Source organism: Bombus huntii, chromosome 1, assembly GCF_024542735.1.
Source record: "Bombus huntii isolate Logan2020A chromosome 1, iyBomHunt1.1, whole genome shotgun sequence".
Lineage (NCBI taxonomy): Eukaryota > Metazoa > Arthropoda > Insecta > Hymenoptera > Apidae > Bombus > Bombus huntii.
In genome coordinates this window covers 25443122-25457687 of record NC_066238.1, presented here as the reverse complement: position 1 = coordinate 25457687, position 14566 = coordinate 25443122, and the positions used below count along the sequence as shown (strand labels likewise).

The following is a 14566-nucleotide window of genomic DNA, read 5'->3' as shown; positions in this document are numbered from 1 at the left end:
TTACAGCTATTTTTTAAAAGTTATATATTCTTGCATATAAAACAATATTTATATTTACAGTTAAAATTAATTTTTAAATCAGTTTAAATATATTTATATAATAATATATTATATAATTGTATATTAACAAAACTTTATTTTGAAGAAAAAGAAGTGCTTTTCGAAAAATGTAAAAAATACATGACATTTATATATTTCTAGAATATTTTGTTTAATCGACTCCTGATTACACATACAATATAGGTATCCATTTACTACATGGCTTACTACATATAAAAGTCGTTCTATCTTCTTTGATTAATTTAATTGCTGCCTGTTGAATATAGACTGCAGGACTATGGCCATATAAACAAATCTGGATTCTCGCTAGGGGAAACTAGTCTGTCTATTGAGCCAAAGAAATCATGATGGAGAGCAAGAAAAGATCTCGTTATGCGACATTGACCATAGGTGAGAACTGATGAATGATCGTATGTACGATCGGATAAACAGGTCTCAACACCCACTAGGGAAAATCGTCCGAAAATTAAGTCCTAAAAAACCAACATTGAAGACAATAAAGTTCTCGTTCTTGCGAGGCAAATAAAGAGTGTCTCTATCTGACACTTATAGCATATCACGCATGCGCAGAACGAGAACTTTCTTGCTTTCCATGTTGATCTTTCGCAACTAGTCACGATTGAATTTTCGGTCGGTTTTCTCTAGGTTTTAGTACATGAGTGTCGAGACCTGCTTACATGATCGTCTTTGAGACATTTATAGTATCTATGTAATATGTACGTATCATGCATGCGTAGGACGACACCTTTCTTTCCTCTCCATCTGATCTTCTTCGATTCAAAAAACAGACGGTTTCGTCAATGCTTTCAGTATAGAAGTGCCCTGAACCAGAAGTTTATATTACCATGTGCAGGACGGAATCTTAATTAAAGCAGTGTTTATCCGTGACAGAAAATATAGCATGTGAACAACTTATGCAACATTTTAAACGTTAACGCCATTTAATATAATATTTAACATTCGTATATATTACCCTATTTTTCTATATGATAGAAATATGTTATTTTAAGTTATATGAGACTAAACAAAAAATTGTGAAGCTCTTAAAATATATTGTAAAATATTAAGAAAAAATAAGTAATAAAAGTAAACACATACAACAATAACAGTACCCATACAACAGTACCCATTTAATTGTGATTGGTTGGTGCGTTATATCTGTAACTACCTGGGTAGGTGACTTCCAGGAATTACTGACTGTCTTTCTTTCTGTGAATCGCTCGTCTTTCAATGAATTTCGAGTTGAAGTGAAAAGCAGTGAGTGCTAATAAGATATGTTAAAAACAGAACTACGGTGTGGCCACAGCTAAACAATTTTTGTAGTAGAATTGAATAAATTTTATTTTTCTTCTTTGAATCTATTATACATTTATATATCTACAAATTTTTAGACTATATATAAAGCAATAGATATTGTTTAAATTTTCATTACTGTTTAGGAAAAAGAGACAAATTTATTAATAATTTTAGTAATAATTAAATTTAATTTACTTCGTTGTAATTTTTCTCATGAAATCGATAGAATTTTCCACTTTATAAATACCGCATAAATAAAGTATATAAAAATTAAATCTTTTTTTTTAGTTAGAAATAATACTTTAATACGTCGTTTAAATTGGTTAGGAACTCTCATTATAAATATAGGAACATATTTATTAAAATGAAATATATAAAGAATCGTAAAATTATAAATATAAAAATATATAAATAATAAAATCTTTATCTATCAACTTATATATATATACATACATATATATATTATATACATTATACGTATATTACAGTATACGTGTATATATAGAATAATTGATTTAATTATTAAACTTATTAATAATTTTAAATCACATTTTTTACATTACAAATAAAAAATATGTTTTCTTCAATAAATTAATCATTCAATTCAATTGTCTGTTTGAAATAGGTCATAAATTTTTTAAGTATTTATTAAATACTTCAGAAATATTAATACTGTTTCAAATAAACCATTTTATCTGTCATTTCAATCTACTAAAAATTTATTTTCACAACTTAGAAAGCTAACTTATTAAACTTCTAATTTCATTTGAAATAAATTTTAAATTTTACAAAATATTTCTAAAGCAGTAATTTTTAATTAAAGATTATCCAAACTTAAAAATAACCTAGGATAATAGGGATAAAATGAATAATAAATCTTAACCTTTCGAATACAAAGAATGGATCAATTTTGATTTATATAGATATTTTACGTTTGTTATTTTGTAAGTTAAATTTGCATACTACATTATTTTATTAAGTTATATGAACGGTCTTACTTTTCAAGTTACTTTAATTATTATATATAAATAGGAAATTAAAATTAAATATTCCCTAAAATATTTATGATAACAATAGTTCCCTAAGCTATAATTAATCGAACTGTTTGACTAAACAACTATCGAGGGAAAAATGCACTACACGATTCTCAAGATACTACGCCAATGGCATGCGTTCTTACAGTTTGATCGGCATGGCTGCCGCGGCACTCGTGAACAGATCGCGTCGCGCCGCAGGTAGAGTCAGTTTGATCCGCGAGCGGCATCATTGCGGAGTCGAAAGGCTCTAAACGCGAACAATTTCATTTCAAAGATGCGCAAGATCGGTTCCCCAAATTTGGGTCAATGATCCAACCAGTAAACTGTCAATTCTTTTCTTAAATTTAAAATCAGTATAAAGTGATCGAGAAACCGATTGACAGGAGTATAATGTTGTCCGCGTTAAGGTGAACGAGAATCGTGATGAGCTTGGAGACGACGTTGATGCCTATTACGGCACCGATCGAGGTCGATAGATTCCAAGCGTTTTTCGAAATTCACGTCAGTGACGATTTGCCAATTGCATTCAGTGCATTCGTAATTGGTGTTTTGCTGTAGTCGTTCTAAAAACCTGTGCCGGTTAATTATCCGACTCGAGAGAAAGTCGATGGCTACTTTGCGTGCTCCGACCGGTCGACAGATACCTAACGCGGCGATTCTAACTTGGGTGAAACTTTTGAGCTGGTGTTTTCAACTTATGTGACTAATAAAATAAAAAATTTTAATACTTTACATTAATTAAACTAAAAAGATTCGAATTTGTAACATAAATTTCATCACAGAAACGTGTGTGTATTGCGGTTACAAGTGAAAAGTTCATAAAACATAAAAGAAATCATGTGTAAAAATTGTTTCGAGATTTTCAAAGAAGGAAACGTTTGTTGTAAATAATCGAGGAATGCGTATTGCGCGGATTTGCAAATGTTCCACATCGTACCTAGTGATCGGCATCAGGTATGAAGAAATCGACAAGTCATCGCAAAAAAGAATAACAACAAATGCGTTTGTATAAATGACAAATGCGTGTTTGTATAGACGCAATTGGTCGTGCAACCATTTGATAAATGTCATCGAGGGAACTAACTATCAAAGTGTTTCGGTTTACCGTGGCTCGGTTCGAGCATATCGAACCATGTATCGGCGAGTTGAATGCGGTCCCGTTGACATTTCACGTATCGTAGACCAATGTAGCGCGATGTTTGTCAGATTGACCATCGTTATTGCGGCGCTATGCCTGTGGAATGGAGTTGGTAAGTAATAACTTCTACTCATTTTACGTAATTCATCGCGATGATATATTTTAAATAGTATAGGAGTTGCGTTGTGATTAGTAGACTGTGAATGGATATACTTTAGATATTTTATGTATTTTCATATACATATTTCTAGAGATTTGTTTCATCTATTAAACATTATAACGAATTATCTTATATTGGATATTTTACATATTTTTGCACCTTTAATTCTGTTACTCTCTTTAAGTTATTTTCAACCCAATCGTATTTTTCTATCGTTAACAAATTCCTTAAATTTAAGGAAAACATGAAATGATCGTTATTGATGCGTATAAGTTTTCATTTCAAGTTTTCGCCAAAGCTTTTATTAAAATATTAAACTTCTTTTTGTTTATGAAGACAATAACGCGATTCAAATACAATTTGAGAATTGCAATAGATAAACATTTAAGGTTAATGAAGCTTAACTTAAGTTCGATTATTTGGTCGATAATCAAAAAATAAATCTTATGGAAACTATTTCAAAAAATCATCATAATACTCTAATAAAAACATTTGCTTCAGTAGTTGGTAGGTTTTTAACAGTATAGATCATTTTGCATAATTATAATGATTGTATTCATTTGTTATTAAATATGCAAAGCAAATCGAGAATGCTTAGGTATTTTAGTGACATTAAAGCGAAGCATCATTGATCATTCGAAGTTTCGCAAACTATTTTATGTGCCAATAATCTACGGTATTTAATCGTATTTGTGGTTTTTTAGCTACGCTCTTGTAGTCTGTACTTTCTAATATATCCCGGAGAAAGCGTCGAAAGACTTCATCCAATGCACGCTTCAAACCAGCGCGAAATCAGAATGTGGAGGAATAAATTCAACGAACAAATGATATATATGTAGATGAATTAATTTGGCACTATTTCATTGTTAAAATGCAATAATAACATAATATTTAAATAACAAATGAAGATGAATATACGTCACAAGTAAATATAAAAAATTAATATTTATATTATACATAAACTGTTGTAAGAGTATAAAAAGATTAGTATATAAATAATTATTTAAAAACAGAATTAATTTAATTCACTTGACAAGAGAATTAAATTCTTTATTGGACTAGCTAGCTACAGAAAATTTCACACACATATTACACAGGACAATATTGTTTTTATTTATTAAATACATTTACAAATGTTACTATGTTATATACTATGCTATTTTTAAGGCAAGTATAGTAAACAGGATAATATGTATGCTTAAAGCATATTCTACAGGATGCTGCCATGTGTCCATTGGCAATAAATTCGTTACAGCTTTCAACTTATAATAGAAATTCTCAACTGTTGTTCCGAGGAATATTGTGGCCTGAAACAGCATATTATAATGTGTGTCACAGAATATTGGTACGTTGTGAAATAATAAATATGAGTTGTCATCTTATGATGATAACTGTGACAAACTTATCGTTGATGTTTATGATGATGTCTCGTAAAAAGATGAAGCAAGTATTATTGGCTTCGTTGAATTTAGTCAAAATGATTTTACGCTATATATATTTAACTATAGATAAAGTTGGAACTTCTGTGATTAATTTTGAACCAAATGTTTAGTTCTTTTCTTATTTTTTATATAAATAGTTCAATTTTATTAATTAACAAATATTTTGTTTCAAGCGTTATCCTTTAAAATATTTATCTGTTTTATCATTGCTATATTAGATTGATAATGTAAATGCTATCTTTCAGTCCTATCGAAAGTTATATTCACGATATATGATTATATTTGTTTGCTATTCTTCTTCATTTCTTTTTATTCTGTTTAGTTTCTTTCCTTTCTTGCTCCAACGCTAAACGAAAGTTGTGAAATACATAAGTTTTCTTTCGTGTCTTGATTTTCGAGAAAATTTTCGAAAGTTTGTGGGCGTGTACGCGTGAAATTGCTTAGTGATTCTCCGGATCTTTTTGTATTTTATCTTATAAAAATGTAACTCTTCGTAATAAAAATAATAATAATAATAATAGTAAAAAGGGATGAAGTTTCAACACTAGAAACAAATCTATATTATTGTATAATAGTGATTCCTGGAAGATAAGCTTCTTTTTTAATTATCGAAATATTTAAAAATTTTGGATACTTTTTCTTTCTTAAACCTTAAATTCTTGAACATAAATTTTATGTCATCCTGCCGTTTGAGTACGAGGACTAAAATTCTAAAAGTAAAGTAAATTTTAAGACTTTAAAATATTTTTTAAAACTGTTCTATTCCAAAGAGAAAAACGACTACGTTTTCTCTTACACTAGAAACCACATTTCATATTTTCCTTTCTAGTCATATGTCGAAGTAGATTCTACATCCTATTTTATTTGATTCTCCTTAGTTTTAGCACAAAATATATTTCTTATACCATAAATGAATATATTAGAAATATTCCATTACAGATATGTTATTCGTTACGAAAATATACAAATTCATATAAATCATGAACAGGTTTCGAAAGTAGTTTATCGAGAATGTGAACCAATTGGAATGAAATGTAGAATCCTTCTCAAATACTAAAGAGTTAATACATATCTAAATATTGAACCAAATTTACTTTTTCGGGTAGTTTTGTAAAGAAGACATAATGCTAGCAATAATATAAATTGATAATAATATAGAATATACATAGAAAACATAGAGTAAGATTCTACCGAAAATAAATATATTTATCATTTAGTTAATTCGTAATTAAATAAACAAAGTTTGATAGAATCTATATTTAATATAAACAATTTTATACAGATACTGAATTTTATTAAATTTGTTTTATATGATAAATTTTACAGTAAGATTATAACGTAAGTTTATAAAGTAAATTTAGAAAATTTTATATTGACATTGAGTTTTTCTACATTTGCCTTGTATAATAAATTTTGCAGAAAGGTATAAACTTTATTAAGATTTCAGTATCTAGGTATGAAAGACTTATCATATTGAAAGATAAAATTTCTCATATCGATAGAACTTGCAATATGCCAATTGCTTTCTGCATTATATTCGGTCTGTAGATTGTTTATCCAGATACGCATTGCTTTATATAATAAATTTTGCAGCAAAGCATTAAATCTATTAAAAATTATTTATTCATGAAAGATCCAATATCGAAAGATAAGATTCTTCGTGTCGATAGAATTTGTAATACTCTAACTGCATGCAACATTGTATCTAGTCTCCAAGGTATTTAGCCAGGTATACACGTTGCACCTACGCGACATTCCTTTCGTATAGCATTAAGTTGCCGTCTTCGACACAAGATTCTGCCTGTTATTCAGCCTCCGAACGATTCCTTTCTCTTTGACATCGATATTACAAATAAAAACGTGATCGCAAAAATCGCCATCAAGCGTGTCGATCGCGTTGCGGTACGGTTAAATAAGACAGAAAGGAGATTGGCAACGCGTGAAGCAGATTAATTTGAATGCGCAAACCCGTCACGTCATGGAATCCAAGCCTATGATTTACAGATTTAAATACGGATTTTCCAGCCACGACACGACGGCGAGTGTTGGTTAGCAATGTTGGATTCTCTTATGAACGAGTCTGCACGAGTGATTTAGACTGGTGAAGGGTACAGGTGAAAGTTGCTTAAAACATTTATCCAATTTATCCTACTCACAGTTTGTTTTGTCGCTTTGTTTCTTTCATTCGCTCTCGATCTTCCTCTACCTTTCTTTGAACATTAATTTTGGGCGTGAATTTTTTTATTGACTGTTATAGACATGGATTTTTAAAAAGGAAGTCTTTTTAACGCAATCTTTTTTCTTAGGGCGTTAACTTTAAGCGCGAAGATTGGAAAATGAATTGTTTGTGATTATTAGAGACATGCATATTTAAAGAAAAATTTGTTTTATCGGCTTTTTCTTTTGTTTTCCCATTTTTCTTTCTTCCCCTATAATCATGATAGTTATGTCTCATTATAGTATTAATGTAATTTTAAACAGTTTCATATAACGCACATAATACACATTATTACATCCATAAAAATGTTATCGTATCTATAAGCGTTCGAGGACTTTCGTAAGCTACTATGAGTTAAATTTAGTTTAATGTACAGTTATGTATAGTGTTTTAGTTATGTGTAAGTTCACTCTAGTTGAATGTTTCAAATTCGTTGAATAATCTTTAGTGTATATTTAATGATGGTTGTATTGCTGTATTACGATTTATAAAAAGCTACTTATTTGATTGCTATACTTTTAAACACGAACAAATAATCGTAATTAACACGAAGCTGTAGAATTCAATAGATGGATTATCGTTTAATGGCATGTTAAGTTATGTTTTGATGGTTTATGTGCTTATATGAAATAAAGTAAACAACAGTTATACAACTAATGAATTTTAAAAATTAGTACAGGTGTAATCATAGGAAATAGATAAATAAAATTTGAAATATAAACAATATCAAATTGGAAAATAGGAAAAGATGGATAGACGAATATTTATTTGTGACATGGTATAAAAACACATTAAAAGAATGCTTATAATAATGTTCATTACTGTAAAAAGTAACGGTGGTTGGTTCGACTATACAATAGAGCAACGGCATCCATACAATGAAAGGAGAAACGTGTCAAAGTTGTATAAATTAAGAATTTGTGCTCTGATCCGTAATTATAAAAGTGAAGTATCAAGGGAGTGGAATTCTCACGAAATTATTTTTGGTATAATGAACGGTAATTTCAAGTTCATCCTACATCTGTGAATATCTTTTTAGTTTCCTGTAATACGAATAATTGATATTTCTAAGAAATATATACCGATGAACATTCTGTTTATTTACAAATGTTTATTTACAAATACTAACGAAAAAGATACAGCTTTTTGTTTAATTTTATCATGATTTATAAAAATTTTATCAACTTATAATGTGTTAAAATGTTTCTTAACAAGTGAAAAAATTGCAGTCTTTTTTGCAAGTATATTTATGTCTTGCAACAAGTGTCTATTAATTGTAAAAAAAGACCACAAATATGGCTTAACTTAGTTTCGTATTGCTAATATGATATTATTATTAGTAATATTCAGTTTGACATATTTCTATTATAAAATAGATATTTCATTACTAATTAAGAGACTCAGTAAATGAAAGATACGTATAAAATAATTTTGCATTTGAAGAAGCTATAAATAAAATTAGATTTTAGATTGAATTTTAGAAGTAGATCATATTATTAGTCGAAAGAGTTTGGTAATTCATACCAATATCGTTTAGACAAATGTACAATTATGTATAAGTATATTACGTACATTACATACATAAGTAATCGTCTACTTATTTTATTTGTAGGAAAAGAATTGTTCCATCAAGCCTTCCTATTGAATTTTACTTCACTTTATTAGAATTTTATTGGAATATATTGCAGTATTTACGTTCATACTGTCACAATTATCTGCATACTGTACAAAACCGTTTAAAAAGATATTTGTTTAACTTTGATAAGATGTAATTTTGCCACACGATTATAGATGAAAAAGAATAACAATATACCATAAAAACAATGAAACCGTAAGAACATTGTTTTTTACGAACATTGTAGTTATAATTAAACATTATGATGATCAAATTGTCTTTTAAAAACTAATATGCAATAATAAAATCGATGTACATGTTTATCAAAGATTATGGAACTACCTCGCTATTAGAATTTCATTGATTGTTTAATTTCCAAACTATGAATTAGATAAAAAATGTTTTTCTAAACTGATACATATTTAAAATCAGTGAGTAGATCAAAGTTATCGTGGAGAAAGAAATATATTGATTATTATTATTAAATATTTTCTCCTAATAGATAATATAGGTTTATAGTCTGTTAACTAGGTAATAAAATAGTAAATATTGCTTTTACATATTTACTTATTAATTTATACATTTTGATACAATTTATATACTAATGCTACAAATACGCCGAAAATTTTTAAGGAATAATTTCTTTTCTCGTTTATTAGTTAAAGAAAAAGAAGCTTGAAGCTCAATGTTAGCATTGAAATTCTCCAAACATCAATCTCGTTATCTAAAACGAAACCCAACGTTTCCGAATAGAGTTAAATAGAAAGTCGTTGTCGCAACTTGTGAAAGAGACTTGCACCTAGAATTCTTTTAACCCACTCTTTGGTGAGACTGAGGTTGAAGGTACAGACTATGTATGTACTTCTGCCCGTAAAAGAAAGAACAGCTACTTAGTCGATAACCGATAACAGTTGCGACATGATTGCCAAGATGCACGACTCGAGGTAGTCGAAGAATGTGTCACGTAAAATTGATACTTGGGTTGTAAGAGAAAAGAAAGCTGAGTCGTAACCCAACTATTAATTTTCTCTCATCGAACTTTATTATAATTTTAGCACTTGCAATAACTTTTTTTTTTTATTTCTTTGTTGAAATTACAATCAATTCTCGCGTTGAGAATTTTCAGTAATTTTTCTGGCGTGGCGCAGTGACATGGCTGTTTATTTACAATAAGTTAATACTTATTATAGATAGGTATAATTTATAAGTATTATAAGTAAGTGCATATGCTTAATTTGGATAATTAAATGAATCTAACGTTTAGGTCTAGCGGGTGGTGCCTCTTCAGCCTGCGAATCTGGTCCGTCGTATCGAGTAGTCCAGTGATTAGGGGGTTTCGGTGTTTGTTGATTCTTTTGCTATATCTGTCGCTATATTTTGCTATTTCCTCTTTGACGGTGGGTATCTTGAGGTCGCGGTGTATTGTTTCATTGGTTACATACCAAGGTGCGTCAATTAGGGATCTTAGCGTTTCCGATTGGAAGTGTTGGAGTATTTTAATGTTGGAGTTACTTACTGTTCCCCATAGTTGGATTCCGTAGGTCCAGACAGGTTTTATTACGGTCTTGTAGAGGGTAATTTTATTCTGTATGTTTAGTTTGGAGCGTCGGCCCGTGAGCCAATAGAGTTTTTTTAGTTTGTCCTTTAGTTGCTTCGTTTTACCTGAGATGTGTTTCTTCCACGTTAGTCTCCTGTCCAGGGTCATGCCCAGGTATCGGACTGACTTGCAATAACTGAACCGTAAAAAGGGGGTTGTACAAGAACAGCGACTAGAACAAGAACTGCCCGAGCTGGGTGAAGTCTCGGTTTATATACGTTTTGGTTTGAGGATGTTAAGGGGCTCGGTGTAGGTTATGATGTGGATTAAGGATAAGGTGGTGATGTGTCCAAAGGAGTCCGAAGCTCGGGGTTGATGTCTTATCTTTGATGTAGGTTGAGATGCGATTGATGTCACAAATGTAGAGATCGTTGGATAAACGTGCAGCTATCCAATTTACACGTTCCGAGTTTGCGTTAATAGATAGACGAATAAAGGGTGTCCCAACATATAACAGTCAAGTTTTGTCCTATAACCAAGCAAAAATGTTATACAAATGTAGATCATTTAAAGTTTTATTAACAAGTTATAGTAAAGATACGAAATACAAAGAGAACGGATTTTTAAATTGAATATAGAAATTCTTCTTCTACTTCCGATTTATGTAACAAGCTTTTGTAATTTATCTCAACATGGAATATTTGTAGAAAAATGAGAACTTCTTTTATTTATGCTTTGAAATAATATTTACGTAATTTTTACACGTTAAGTTACTCCTTGATTCTTAATGGAGCAATGAACCAATTGATTTCTTATATAAGTTTATCACACGTGTTAAGATACTTTGATATGGAAGTGGAAGTATTTAAACACCTGCAGAAATTTTTTATGAATATGTTATATGTTATACAATATTTTTTGAGATTATATTAATAAAGTGTGAAACAAATCTGAAAATGTATATATTAAAAGAAACAGGATACTTAGTGTAAGTAACTCAATATTCTATAAGACCGTCTTTGACATTTATTAACATTTATTTATTATGTTTAAGATGTCATACCTACTAATGCCTACTGATGCTTCATACCTACTAATCGTTTACTAATTATATGTTTGCAATAAACATACTGTTGTTCTACATTTTCATATTAGTTTCAAATTTTATTAATATAATCGTGCCAGTTGTGCCTCATTATAGTGTTAACAAAATTTCAAAATATTTTAATACATACCCATAATATATTATACAGGGTGATTGGTAAAAAAGAAGTCGAAAATATAGAATAAAAGATCCTTTTTTTAATTTTTTTTTTTAATTTTTCCATCGAGACAACGATCTACAGTGAGATCCGTTGTAACGAGACGTGATAAAGTGCACGCGTACCGAGCGAAAATTCAAAGTCGATATTCTCGCAAACAAAGCCTCGAACGAAAAATTGTTATTCTATATTTTCGACTTCTTTTTTCGCGTAGAATCACCCCCTTTCCGCTTGTACCACCAGTTACCAACCACCCTGTATAAAGCTTTTCTATACTCGTATAGTCTCGTGAGTCACTGTATGTCTTTGCAGTGTAGGATATTCTTGACGCGATTTTATGTCGTATGGCAACGGTGCTCTTCGTTAAAAGAACGCATTAGGGAAGTTTATTTCGCTTGCTACGTACAGGCGTGCGTTCTTTCTCATCGTTTACTTCGCACGCTTGCCTACCTTTTTCCATTGTTGCTTTGAACTGCACGTGTTTCCTGTTTAGACGTGTTTCTTACAGCTTCGGGCATTTTTCTGTCTCCCGATTTCTTTCCTGTTTTCGTTTCTTCTACTTGTTCATGTTGCTTAAGATTCTCTTTGTTCGACAAAAAGATAATTGGAATTCATTTTTTTGTGAATTGTTCTGTGAAAAATGTCGTGTTAGAGTATAGGAAAGTAAGAATGAATGTTAATCTTTCCAGAACTGAATTTGTTTTTTTATCAGTTATTCATAGTAGAAACACATTGCAGAATTGCTTTCTGTAAAGGACATATTTTTTTTTTTTATTTATTTGTTGAAATTACAATCAATTCTCGCGTTGAGAATTTTCAGTAATTTTTCTGGCGTGGCGCAGTGACATGGCTGTTTATTTACAATAAGTTAATACTTATTATAGATAGATATAATTTATAATCTGTGAGTATTATAGGTAAGTGCATATGCTTGATTTGGATAATTAAATGAATCTAACGTTTAGGTCTAGCGGGTAGTGCCTCTTCAGCCTGCGAATCTGGTCCGTCGTATCGAGTAGTCCAGTGATTAGGGGGTTTCGGTGTTTGTTGATTCTTTTGCTGTATCTGTCGCTATATTTTGCTATTTCCTCTTTGACGGTGGGTATCTTGAGGTCGTGGTGTATTGTTTCATTGGTTACATACCAAGGTGCGTCAATTAGGGATCTTAACGTTTTCGATTGAAAGCGTTGGAGTATTTCGATGTTGGAGTTACTTGCTGTTCCCCATAGTTGGATTCCGTAGGTCCAGACAGGTTTTATTACGGTCTTGTAGAGGGTAATTTTATTCTGTAAATTTAGTTTGGAGCGTCGGCCCGTGAGCCAATAGAGTTTTTTTAGTTTGTCCGTAAAGGACATATAACGCACTAAATAGAGATCGGTTTTATCGAAAATAAATACATTTATTGTTTAGTTAATAACTTATTTAAGATACGATCTGAATAGAATCGCAGTTTCGATTAAATTTGTAATATATCTGTATGACTAAGTATGTATAGATATTCTTATTCTGTTTGAATAAAATATTATTTTGTATAAATAATTTTGTAGTTTAATTATCACTTTCAATTTTAATTCTTATGATCGTATCGATGTATCACAGAAAGAGTAACAATATATTAATAAGTTTTATTTACGTATTATAATCCAATGATCCAAAATGATCATTTTTGCAGCTAAATGCATGTAAGAAATAGGATTGCTTTAAACGTGCATTACGTGATACTATAAGTACCTATTGTATATTCTTAAAAGTTTATAATGTACTCTAAGGATGTTAAATATTATCACAGCCATATTTTTTAAAATACATAGTAGAAAATAATCCTTTATTCTGCACAGATTCATTTAGAAAAAGTTTTCTTCATTATTTTATTATAAGAAGAGGAATATTCCTAGAAATTTGTATAAATAATTATATATATTTCTATATATAATTATAAAGATATAGAATTTTCACTTCTTTGCAAAATTCCACTGTTACACATCACACATTCTTACATTCAAAAGCTTATAAGTCATTAAAATTTTTAAGCTTTGAAAAATTGAAAAGATAAGGAGAAAGGTAAAGAAAAAGACAATTTCTATCAGACTTCAGAGATTTTTCTTTTACGTCAATATATGTTTAACACACTAAACTATACCTTAAAAGTCTTTTGTCTTCTATTGTACCAAGAAAATCTCAAGTATTTGAAAAACTTCTTAGAGATTTCTTAATAAAAGAATCATCGGTTGTGTATCGTGGATAAACGAGTACCCGTTTGCTAAACCAAAAGAACGCATGACTGGTAACCCGCAAACTCGTACTTTAATCGGTAATCCAGGAATGTGTTCCGGGAACGATTTTTCCACACTTTTTCTGCTACTTGTTGCAACGGTTTTCCTTCGCGAATGAAGACGAGCAAGCACGGCCGTGATGGCTTTTTTCAACGTAAGGAATTCAAGCGAAAAAATGTTCAACGAAGCCGTATGACAAAATAAAGCGGCGGACGACTCGGCTACTCGCCAGATGAATTAACGTTTAAAACAGCCGGCCACATAATCGGGTCGCCAGACACCAAACAAGAACTCGCATCCAACCTTCACCGATAATCGCTTGCCTGCAGAAGGCCTGGTCGAAATACACGTTATGCTTGAAGAACCTCATTACGTTTTCGAGCAGATTTTCATCACTTAATGTTTATGAAAATTGTTGAGTATTACTATACATTGAGGAACGAAGAACATACTGACATAAACCAAATTTTCTTCTAAAATACGATATAAATTTGTAAAACATACGATTCTTTGTAGGATATAGTTTTC

At 30.4% G+C, this 14566-nt stretch overlaps 1 protein-coding gene across 3 annotated transcripts in view; it reads left to right on the top strand.

The window, feature by feature from the left end:
* Window positions 1-128: 128 nt before the first annotated feature.
* The window catches only part of LOC126866514 (tyrosine kinase receptor Cad96Ca), a 75003-nt gene continuing 60565 nt past the window's right edge, over window positions 129-14566 (top strand). Inside the window, exons 1-2 of one of the 3 annotated variants that reach the window (XM_050620195.1) lie at window positions 129-243; window positions 327-450. In XM_050620195.1, coding sequence (XP_050476152.1) covers window positions 405-450 — 46 coding nt within the window. In that variant the 5' untranslated portion in view covers window positions 129-243; window positions 327-404. Of the gene's footprint in view, window positions 244-264; window positions 451-2455; window positions 3644-14566 lie in introns of those variants that run through there. The other 2 variants (XM_050620184.1, XM_050620175.1) reach the window with 2 other exon arrangements.